Source organism: Eleutherodactylus coqui, chromosome 11, assembly GCF_035609145.1.
Source record: "Eleutherodactylus coqui strain aEleCoq1 chromosome 11, aEleCoq1.hap1, whole genome shotgun sequence".
Lineage (NCBI taxonomy): Eukaryota > Metazoa > Chordata > Amphibia > Anura > Eleutherodactylidae > Eleutherodactylus > Eleutherodactylus coqui.
Genome location: NC_089847.1, coordinates 5979287 through 5991503, shown reverse-complemented (window position 1 = coordinate 5991503; position 12217 = coordinate 5979287). Strand labels below are relative to the sequence as shown.

General features: G+C 45.9%; 1 protein-coding gene across 1 annotated transcript; it reads left to right on the top strand.

The window, feature by feature from the left end:
* The first annotated feature begins 4783 nt into the window (after window positions 1–4783).
* Window positions 4784–10541, top strand: SPMIP8 (sperm microtubule inner protein 8). Its single transcript, XM_066582731.1, has 7 exons — window positions 4784–4958; window positions 5803–5959; window positions 6970–7031; window positions 7104–7278; window positions 9815–9876; window positions 10042–10106; window positions 10178–10541. The coding sequence occupies exons 2-7, from the start codon at window positions 5812–5814 to the stop codon at window positions 10212–10214; spliced, it is 549 nt and encodes a 182-aa protein (XP_066438828.1). The 5' UTR covers window positions 4784–4958; window positions 5803–5811; the 3' UTR covers window positions 10215–10541.
* Window positions 10542–12217: the final 1676 nt, after the last annotated feature.

Genomic DNA, 12217 nt, shown 5'->3' with positions numbered 1-12217 from the left:
TGGGGCCGTGCTCTGCATATAAGAATGAGAAGCGGGCTCTGCGTATAAGAATGGGGGCTGGGCTCTGCGTATAAGAATGGAGGCCGGGCTCTGCGTACAAGAATGAGGGCCTGACTCTGTGTATAAGAATGAGAGCCCGGCTCTGCCTATAAGAATGGGGGCTGGGCTCTGCGTTTAAGAATGAGGGTCTGGCTCTCTATATAAGAATTGGGGTCGGGCTCTGCATATATGAATGGGGCCGTGCTCTGCATATAAGAATGAGGGCCGGGCTCTGAGTATAAGAATGCGGGCTGGGCTCTGCGTATAAGAATGGGGGCCGGGCTCTGCGTACAAGAATGAGGGCCTGACTCTGTGTATAAGAATGAGAGCCCGGCTCTGCCTATAAGAATGAGGGCCGGGCTCTGAGTATAAGAATGCGGGCTGGGCTCTGCGTATAAGAATGGGGGCTGGGCTCTGTGTATAAGAATGAGGGTCGGGCTCTCTATATAAGAATTGGAGCCAGGCTCTGTGTATAAGAATGAGGGCCGGAAAACTCCCCCAAATATAGATCTTTACATTGTGCCTAATAAACATATATAACTGCTGGTCCTCCTGGCTACCTACTTCATTTCTCTACCCCTCTACACCCCTAACTTTTTGCCTTTCCTTACCCACTTGGGGGGTATATCATGGATATACCACTTACTCGAATGTCGTGACTTTTTGTAGTGCTAATTGTCTAGACATGCGTGCCGCTCCACTGAGGCCGAACTGCAAATCTTTCTAAAAATTACAAATAAAGAATTTATAAAAAGAAAAGAAAAGAATGAGGGCCGCGTTCTGTGTATAAGAACAATGGCTGGGCTCTGGGTATAACAACGGGGACTGGGCTCTGCCTATAAGAATGGGGGTCTGGCTCTGTGTATAAGAATGGGGGTCTGGCTCGCGTATAAGAATGGGGGCCGGGCTCTGCGTACAAGAATGAGGGCCTGACTCTGTGTATAAGAATGAGAGCCCGGCTCTGCCTATAAGAATGGGGGCTGGGCTCTGGGTATAACAACGGGGACTGGGCTCTGCCTATAAGAATGGGGGTCTGGCTCTGTGTATAAGAATGGGAGTCTGGCTCGCGTATAAGAATAAGGGCCGGACTCTGTGTATTAGGGCGGACACCCACTGGCGATATTTTCTATCTTGTGCTGCGAGAGCAAGTGAAAACACTCGCCTCGTAGTGCAAGAAAGACGCCGGAATGAGACCGGGATATCGCCAGTCTTTTCAATGGGGCCAGCGGCAGCAGCGCTAGCCCCATTGAAAAGATATGGAAGATACCGCAGACTAGTGCTTAGCTATTGGGTGAGCGCTCAGCCAATTACAAATAGTGCTTAGCTATTCATGAATAAATAGCACTATCTTAGCTATTCATGAATGAATAGCTAAGCACTAGCTGTTATTGGCTGAGCGCTCAGCCAATCAGCGAAGCCCTTTCAGGAGGCGGGGACTTTTAAATCCCCGCCTGCTGAAAGTGCTGGATAGCAGTGTCGGGGAGCCAGCCGGAGAGCGCGTCTGAGCGGAGGAGAGGTGAGTACTTTTTTAAAAACTTTTTTAACCACTTATTGATGATTTTTCAGGGAAGGGCTTATATTTCAAGCCCTTCCCCGAAAATCATACTGCAGGGTTTGCCATTGTACTTCTACACAGAGCATGACCCCCATCCTTATATGCAAAGCCTGCTACAGTAACTTAGTATGTAAGGCCAAAAAAAGACATATTTCCATTTAATTTAGCCTATTACCCCACAATATTGATCCAGAGGAAGAAAAAAAAACAATGAGGTAGAAGCCATTTAAGGGAAAAAGTTCTGGTAATTGGAATAATTGGTTCACCAACCCTTCTGAAGTTATTAGTTATATAACATAGAATATTGTAACGCTTAAGAAAGTAGTCCAGGCCCCTCTTGAACTCTTTTATCGAATTTGCCATCACCTCGTCGTCAGGCAGAGAGTTCCATAGTCTCACTGCTCTTACAGTAAAGAACCCCCCTCTATGTCGGTGTACAAGCCTAGATGATGACAGAGATCTCTGTACTGACAGCTAATATATCTATACATAGTTATTAAAGCGCTCCCTTGTTACAGACCTGTGTATAATAGATGATGGGAGAGATCTCTGTACTGACCCCTGATATATCTATACATAGTTATTAGAGCGCCCCCTTGTCACAGTCCAAGGTATAATAGATGATTAGGGGGAGATCTCTGTACTGACCCCTGATATATCTATACATAGTTATTAGAGCGCCCCCTTGTTACAGTCCTGGGTATAATAGATGATGGGAGAGATCTCTGTACTGACCCATGATATATTATACATAGTTATTAAAGAGCCCCCTTGTTACAGTCCTGGGTATAATAGATGATGGGAGAGATCTCTGTACTGCCCCCTGATATATCTATACGTAGTTATTAGAGCGCCCCTTGTTACAATCCTGGGTATAATAGATGATGGGAGAGATCTCTGTACTGCCCCCTGATATATCTATACGTAGTTATTAGAGTGCCCCCTTGTTACAGTCCTGGGTATAATAGATGATGGGAGAGATCTCTGTACTGACCCCTGATATATCTATACATAGTTATTAGAGCGCCCCCTTGTTACAGTCCTGGGTATAATAGATGATGGGAGAGATCTCTGTACTGACCCCAGATATGTTATACATAGTTATTAGAGCACCCCCTTGTTACAGTCCTGGGTATAATAAATGATGGGAGAGATCTTTGTATTGTCCCGATATATTTATACATAGTTATTAGAGCGCCCCTTAGCCGTCACTTTTCTGAATAACGCAAATTTGATAACCTCTCTGGATATTGTAGTCCACCTATTACATTTATTAATTTAGTTGCCCCCTTTGTACCCACTCAAGCTCTGATATGTCCTTCTTGTGTATTGATGTCCAAAACTGCCCACAATATTCCATGTGGGGTCTGACCGGTGACTTGTAATGAGAACGAGAACAATGTTCTTATCATGCGCCCCTAGAACTATTTTGATGGGCCCCCATTCTTATATGAAGAGCCTGGCCGCCATTCTTATATGTCATTTACGATTGGTGATATCATATATGGGGGTATCACTAAAAATACTAAGAGATACTTACCGTATTATGCCAGAGCATTATTGTCAGTAGTGCATCAGCACCCGCAATCGCTGCCCACTACTGGCTGAGTTAAAGAGGCTCCACCCCCAATCGCCTAGAATGCTGTCAGTCACTGCCGGGTTCCTGTCCTGATTGTGACAGCACAAGAGCGACTGATCTAACCGTGTCCTAGTACTGAAAATGACATATAAGCCAGGGCATCTAATGCCCATGCCGTCAGTACATGCCAACTCTGATCCTGGCTAATAGAGATGGCACTGAGCAAATACAAAAGGCCTGGAGGGATTTGTGATTTGTAAATTTTCCATTTTTGCAATCGTCTTGTACAAACCCAAAGACAACTCAGCACAGAGATGAAGCACAGGGATGGGCATTAGTTGGTGAGGGGCTTACAACTCATGCACATATGCAGGGCGGGCACCAAGCAGGTGAGCATTCAGGACTGCAGGGCAGTCTGTGGATGTAGCCCTCCTTGTAGTGGCAGACATAGTGGCCCACGGAGCGCCGGAGGAAGGAGACGAGCTGCGGCAGCAACACCAGTAGCCTGGGGGTTAAACCAAGCAGAGGACCCACAGAATGCAGCAGGAAATGCTTAGCGTCCATTGCTGTTAACTGATGCCCAGTGAGGAGTGCAGGACGGGCCACGACATAGCCAAGGGGCGGGGATAGGGGCTCACAGAGGGCATTAGGATCAGGAGACGGGAGACTGCAGAGGACGACTTTTAGTAAAACTCATCAATAGCCATTATAATGGGCCACAACAAGCCACCACGCTAAAGGTCGTGCCAGGGAAAAGTGACCAGTAACCTTTACCATAGCAGCCGCAATACCATGCCCAATCAGGATACCTCGTCTGCCCAGTTTTTTCAAAAACTGGTTTTGGAGAAATGGAAATGCCTTGTCACGGGGCTCCACCATCTCCCACCCTGAGGGTAGCACTGGGCCCATTCAAGGTGCCGCTGGGGGGAATTTGTACAGGGGTAACTTAATACGTGGTTTACCTTTAACAGTCCTTTGTCACGGGTGACGCCACCGTTCCTTCCTCTGCGGTGAATCCGGATGATGAAATAAATGGTCCTCGCACACAGGGAACGTTTACATAGCAAACCTGGGAATGGTCAGCAGAGCTCCTTTACTTGGAAAACTATTTACAGTCCAACCAAAGTCACCAATTTACGCCAGCAGGAAAATTGTGCAAAATCACAGAGAGGCGCGACAGGGAGGAAAGCACAGGACAGCAGAAGAAGCTACAGTCCCAGTTATCTGTAGGGTTCTGTTCCCAGTACCAACTCCATTACACTCGCCAGCTCTTAACCGGTCGGCACCCACATTTGGCAGGCAGGCACTCCACTCTCACTCCTCTCCTCAGTGGTTCAGGATACCACTGGCATCTCCTGGGTAAAGCAGACCCAGGGAATGCTGAGGATACCTTTCAGCCTTCAGCCCACACAGAACTGATGGTGTCTGTGTGGCTCAACTGCAGCTGCACAAACGCTCCTTACTCTTGCAAGTCCAGAACAGAAGACCTTGCACAACACCTTGCAATTACATATAAGAAGCACGATCACGTGACAAACAACAAGATACATTTCTCAGACATCTCACATACCAGACAGTTAACCCATTTTTTTTTTAAGTCGGACAACCGTTTTAACCCAGGTCAATATATAGTGGCAGTACATGTGAGTGGTATACACGGACAGGACTGATAATGTGCCCAGGGCTCTGTGATCGGAGACTCATATTACCGCCTGGACAGGACACAATAACCATGGAGACTGCAGCCGAGCAACACTGCAAACAGAGGAGCAACGTCTGCAGGAGGTAAGCATATACCATGCACTTCACACTACGCATATGAAATATTATTCACATCTAGAAGTCTATAGACACATGGAACATGTATGATACTGACAAACTCCACATCTAGAAGTCTATAGAAACATGAAAAATGTATGATACTAAAAAAGCTTCACATCTAGAAGGCTATAGAAACATGGAACATGTATGATACTGACAAACTCCACATCTAGAAGGCTATAGAAACATGGAACATGTATGATACTAAAAAAGCTTCACATCTAGAAGGCTATAGAAACATGAAATATGTATGATACCGACAAACTCCACATCTAGAAGGCTATAGAAACATGGAACATGTATGATACCGACAAACTCCACATCTAGAAGGCTATAGAAACATGGAACATGGATGATACTGACAAACTCCACATCTAGAAGGCTATAGAAACATGGAACATGTATGATACTGACAAACTCCACATCTAGAAGGCTATAGAAACATGGAACATGTATGATACTGACAAACTCCACATCTAGGCTATAGAAACATGGAACATGGATGATACTGACAAACTCCACATCTAGAAGGCTATAGAAACATGGAACATGTATGATACTGACAAACTCCACATCTAGAAGGCTATAGAAACATGGAACATATAAGATACCAAAAAGCTTCACATCTCGAAGTCTATAGACACATGGAACATGTGTGATGCCAACAAGCTTCACATCTGGAGGTCTATGGACATATGGAACATGTATGTTACTGACACTATAGGCCTTCCTCTGTTCGGTACTTGGCTTTTGGCTGTGGTAATAGTACCAGGTCTGTGAAGTGTAAACCGTATCACATTCCCCCCAGGTCTCCGTCATGGACAGGTCCTCTGTGCACCAGCTGGCGGGAGTAAAGCACACCCTGTACCACCCCCGGCTGCCCACCCTGCGCAGGATGGAGATGGACAGTATGGCGCACAAGCTAAGTGATGAGCACTCGAGGAGCAGCACGCCCTGCGACCACCGTGAGGGGCCAACAATCCACGTCACCTTAAATGCTGCCTTATACAGGGGGCTCCATGACACAGTAGCCGCCTCTGAGGCCGCCAACACACGCTTATGAAAGCTGTCTAAAAGACAATCTTTGTTGCCCCTGGCAACCAATCACAGCACAGCTTTCACTTTACCTCAGCAGTATGAGAGATGAAAGCTGTGTTGTGATTGGTTGCCAGGGGCAACAGCTTTCATAAGTGTATGGTGCCAGGATCAGAGGTGGGCTGCTGTTCCATGGCCCACCCTGTAGTTTAGTTATCCGAGACGCCTGCGTGGGCGGAAAACATCAGCGGCCGGCATGTTGTGAGGCTTCATGTCAAACTGTTGTGTTTTAGAGCGTTGGGGAAAATTTACTAAACCTGGCATTTCTGATGTCGGGCTTAGTACAATTTCCCCCGACGCACGGTGAGCTTAATACATGAAGAGCTGCGCGCCTCTTCATGTACTTCACAGAAATGTCGGGACCAGGCGAACACTTCTAGCGGGATTTCTGGCGTAAATTACGCAGAAATCTGTCGGTCTGGGTGACCCCGCCCCCTCCAACAAGCCCTGCCCACTTACTGCAAAAGAGTTGAGTCCGGGCCAGAAGGCTGATAAGTCGCAATATTTTGCGTAAGTTGCCCATGTGCCAAGTTTTATGACTTTTCTATGCCAGTTTTTTGGCATAAAGCCTTCCTAAATGCCGCCTGTGGTCTTCTGACAGCTCTGCCTGTTGTTCCACGGTCCACGGATGTATCCCCTGCTGTGACAGATATATGACACATCACCGTTGTCGCCATCGTTAGCCACATCACAAAAAAGATCAATGGTGTCCTATAAACAGTCCCCCTTATACGGAACGCCATTGTCAAGTATGTGGGGTATAAGGCGCTCCAGCTATATGTCTGCAACCCTCCTTCACCTCTACAGTGATAGTGAGCGCTATAGCGGGGAGCCGCGTGTGAGCGCAGCATGACCGTGTCCTCTTATCTCTGTGGCGCAGGAAACTTCGCGGATGCCAGGATGACCACGTATACCCACGCCAGGCAACTCCTGCCATCCCTGGTGAGTGCGTCGCAGGTAAAACCTCACTACCCCGAGCGTCCAGGATTGTTAACCTCCTCCCGTCTCTTTCAGGCGATCACAGACACCGGCAGGCGGCTCACACAGCGACGGACAGATAGTAACGCCACGGCGCAATTTCTAGAATGGACTCCAGAGAAAGAGAGAACCGGTATGCTGGCCGCGGAGGGTAGCGCCACGTGTACCGCAGCTCCCAGGCACCTGCAGCTGACCGATCTAAGGAGAATGGGTAAGGGCTCGTTAGTCATTTTTTTTCCTGTTCCGTTAGAAGCGCAGAGAAAGGGAAATAAAAATTGGAATTAAACGGTTCCATTTTGTTACCCATTGATTTCAATTGTTTTATTAAAAACAGAAATATTGCCGTTTAATTCCGTTCCGTTTCATTTCCATTATTCCCAATGAATCGTGTCGTCGGTTGCGCTCTTTGTTCAGTTGGAAAGACGGAAATGAGACAGAACGAAAATAAACGGAAATATTTAGGTTTTTAATGAAAATCCAAAGAAATCAATGAGGAACAAAACGGAACCGTTTGATTGTTATTATTTCCATTCTTCTGCTTCTCTAGTGGAACAGAGAAACAGAAATGATTAACTGCCGCCCGTGTAAACGAGCCTCAATGATAATACTACACATATGTAATAATACCCACAGGCTACACATCTAGAGGTCAATAGAGGTATAAAACATGTATGATACCAACAACAAGCTGCACACCTAGAGGTGTATAAACACATGGAACATGTATGATACTGGCAAACTGCACACCTGGAGGCCTATAGACACATGGAACATATATGATACCAATGAGCTACACATCTAGAGGTCTATAGACACATAGTACATGTATGATATTAACAATCTCCATAGATAGAGGCCTATAGACACATGGAACATATATGATACCAATGAGCTACACATCTAGAGGTCTATAGACACATAGTACATGTATGATATTAACAATCTCCATAGCTAGAGGTCTATAGACACATGTACACTAGCCTACCAAAAGTATTTGGACACCCTTATCAGTAGAGGGATTGTGTGTTATTAGCATGTCATATGTCCTGAACCATGCTACATAAGAAGCAGACCCTTGTCAGCCATAGTCTGTGATGTGAACTGTACACTATTGAATATACACGTTATGCCGTCCATCACAAAGCATCAGCCCGTCTACAGCGGTTTAAGAGGAGCGTCGTCATTGGACAGTTGAGCTATGGAAGAACGTTCTTTAGAGAGACAACTCACCTTATTCCATTTTCACATGGGGTGGCCGTACCCGGGTGTGGAGGATCCTGGGGAACGCCTTTTGCCTGAGTGTCTTGTGCCACAGTTAGCTACGGCGGAGGTTCTGTTATGGTCTGGGGATGTTACGTGGCATGGTTTCGGTCCGTTGGTTGTAGTGACAATAACCATGAACACGGAGGTGACCCTGACATTCTAGACACTAATGTACTGCTGACAATCTGGTAACACTCTGGGAATGGTCGGCCATACTTCCAACTAAACAAGGCGCCTTGTCACAAATCCAATGCTGCTTTACGTTGGTGTGAGGATATGGATGTTCCACCATTGGACTGGCTGCACAAAGTCCCGAACTAAACATCTCTGGGCCGAACTGGAACGTCAGATCAGGTAATATGAACTGCATCCATCTTCTTTGAGAGAACTTGCTAGACATTTGCTAGATGGATAGAGGGAAATACCAGCTGAACTGTATCAGATGTTAGTAGACTGTATATCACGGAGAGAATCCAATGTTATCAGGGCCAAAGGAGCCCCAATGCGTATTACCACATGGAAATAAATACTACTTTTAATTCTTGCTTACATCGCCAATTACTTTTGGTAGGATAGTGCATCTAGAGGTCTATAGACACACGGAACATGTATGATACTGGCAATCTCCACATCTAGAGGTCTATAGACATACGGAACATGTATGATACTGGCAAGCTCCACATCTAGAGGTCTGTAGACACACGGAACATGTATGATACTGGCAAGCTCCACATCTAGAGGTCTATAGACACATGGAACATGAATGATACTGACAAGCTCCACATCTAGAAGTCTATAGACACATGGAACATGTATGATACTGAAACTCCACATCTAAAAGTCTATAGACACACAGAACATGAATGATACTGACAAGCTCCACATCTAGAAGTGTATAGACACATGGAACATGGATGGTACTGACAAACTCCACATCTAAAGGTCTACAGACACACGGAACATGTATGATACTGAAACTCCACATCTAAAAGTCTATAGACACACGGAACATGTATGATACTGACAAACTCCACATCTAAAGGTCTATAAACACACGGAACATGAATGATACTGACAAGCTCTACATCTAGAAGTGTATAGACACATGGAACATGAATGATACTGACAAGCTCCACATCTAGAGGTCAATAGACACACAGAACATGTATGATACTGACAAGCTCCACATCTAGAGGTCTATAGACACATGGAACATGAATAGACACATGGAACATGAATGATACCAACAAACTCCACATCTAGAGGTCTATAGACACATGGAACATGTATGATACTAACAAGCTCCACATCTAGAGGTCTATAGACACATGGAACATGTATGATACTAACAAGCTCCACATCTAGAGGTCTATAGACACACGGAACATGTATGATACCGACAAGCTTGCACAATCTGTATGACGCAGCATTAGGGTGAGTCCAATCCGATATCGTGATGCTGATATCACATCTCCTATTTGCAGATTTGGGGTTCGGTGGTCATGCTGTGCGATTCCTGTACCCAAAACTAACTCATTCTTGGAGGGTAAGTGATACGTTTCTTACCTACATGTACGGAATGATAGTACTGCAATGAAAACCACGTCTGACTGTACGATGTATGGGGTGAGGCAAGTCATGGTGGACAACGGGGAACATACATGATCTGCACTGGGTGCTAATATAAGGTCACACCTTTACCCTCCCGTAGTTCTGCCTGGATCATAACCCATCTCTGGATGAGTATGGACAGAAGCCGGTCCCTGTAGAGACAACGTAAGTCTGTACCCTAATAACCCCAGTCCCCCTGATTCTCCATATAACCGCCAGTCCTCTTTGCACCACAGGAATGTCTTTCGTACATCCGGACCGGCCTACAGATGAGAAGAGCAGCAGTCCTGAGTCCTGGCACCTGGAGAAGAGGACCACACATTCACATCCGCATCCCAGAAGACCATATGGCCTCCAACCCTATACACTCATAGCCATCTCCCAGAAACGGTGCATTACGTGTTGGACACCATAATTATGAGGGGGCAGTGATAATGTTGTTACGTAGTAACCCATCCTTATAGGGAAAGAGTCCTCAGACTTCTCTGCGTGTCCTACGAGAGAAGAGCACTGTGCTGCCAAAAAACACGACACATCCGTATGACTGCAGCGCACGTCACAAGATGGCGGACGCACCGGTAAATAAACTGGTATGGCAGATGTCGGCTTGCTTGGTGGTCTCTTGCATTGCCATAGACATGCACGTTACATGACCTACAGGGGGCACTCTAGGGGAGAACTCTACGATCGCAATACAGAAGTTACTTTACATCTTGCCATGATATAAAATGCCCCGTTATCATACAGAAGAGAAGCCACCATGTTCAGGTCCCCAGCGGTGCGGATACAAAGCCGTCACTATTTGAAAAGTATTTCAGCTTTGACAATGATGATTTTTGCTTATTTTTTGCACATGTATATTCCCAAAAGGAGCAAAAATACGGTATATACGAGGCATATCTGCAGCATACTACAGTCTTATCATATGGCGTGCAGCAGAGGAGGGAAGGATGTCATTCAGTCTGACAACAGAGAGTGAAGGAGCAGCCACTCCTCATGACAGACCCACGGCTGCCCACCAGACACGGACCACCAGACAGATCTGCGGAAAAGTCTCATCTGATGTATTTGGAGTCCCCTCAGTCCTTAGATGAAGTTGTTGGTAATACTTGTAAAGTTATGTGGGCCAAACACATTTACCCCCAGTCAATCCCTGTAATATTAAATACTCCGGTATAAAAAAGACAAAAGTATTTAAGAGGTGATACCTCTATTGGCTAAACAGGGAACTTCTATCTGCAAGCGCTCGAGTCTTACTAATGCCTCTTCATCAGCACGGCCTGTCTTTATACATCACAGGGATTTGTTTCTGGCTAATTTTTGCTCTACACCCGATTAATGGAAGCCCAGATCACAGATCAACAGATGCTTAGATCACAGATCTATAGAAACTCAGATCACAGAAGCTTAGATCACAGATCATCAGAAGCTCAGATCACAAATCAAAAGAAGCCCAGATGAAGAGACGTTCGGATTACAGATAAGTAGACATTATTTACTGTAACCCAAAACAAGGACAGTGACAGACAAGTGTTTAGAGATCTGAAATCACTATTGTATTGCCAATTTATGGCATTGTAATCTTCTCAGGACAAGTCAGAGATCTATCAGTAGATCCCGATCTACTGGTTGCCTATGTAGACTAGAGACCTTCAACCCAAACAGAACCCTACATCAGGCGCAAATCTACACTCCACATCACAGGAACATATAGCGGTCCCATGCACAATTAGGTCCAGTCCTTCATGCTTAATGTTCAGAGCCGTCAGATCACCTCTCCAACATCTCAAACCCTTCCATCTCCACATCATTCTCCAACCCAAAGCATGTCTCTCTGATCTCTCCAGCTACGATCCACTTGTCTGAGCTGCACATGTGGTCAGTCAGGTTGCAATGAATAGTTTTATCTGAGGTCATTGGAGAAGGAAGACAAGATGGACACAGAACCTTTCTTGGGTTGTCTGACCCTAGAGCTGGTCAGGATAAGTCTCCACATCTGGGAGGATCCCAGATTGTTCATGGCTCGGGCTGACGTTTCCCTTATTGTCAGTTCGTGCTCTCAGCACCTTACAAGTCCCACCCTGCAGCCATTATTTTCTTCTATCTGCCTCCCCCCTCCAAGAAGGAACCACGTCTCCTATCTTCTAACAGGTTGTTGAGGCGGGGGGGTGGGGGGGGGGGGGGGGGGGGTCAGTTTGTGAAACACTTCAGACACCTTCCATAAATTCATATCTTCTGAAATTCTTGCACCCTTAGAGAATAACTTACTCTAGAAG

Bases quoted from the DNA above. Each gene is read 5' to 3' on its own strand.
- SPMIP8 (XM_066582731.1), top strand. From the start codon at position 5,812: ATGGACAGGTCCTCTGTGCACCAGCTGGCGGGAGTAAAGCACACCCTG. The intron at 7,032-7,103 runs GTGAGTGCGTCG...CGTCTCTTTCAG, and splicing joins GGCAACTCCTGCCATCCCTG to GCGATCACAGACACCGGCAG. The intron at 7,279-9,814 runs GTAAGGGCTCGT...TCCTATTTGCAG, and splicing joins GACCGATCTAAGGAGAATGG to ATTTGGGGTTCGGTGGTCAT.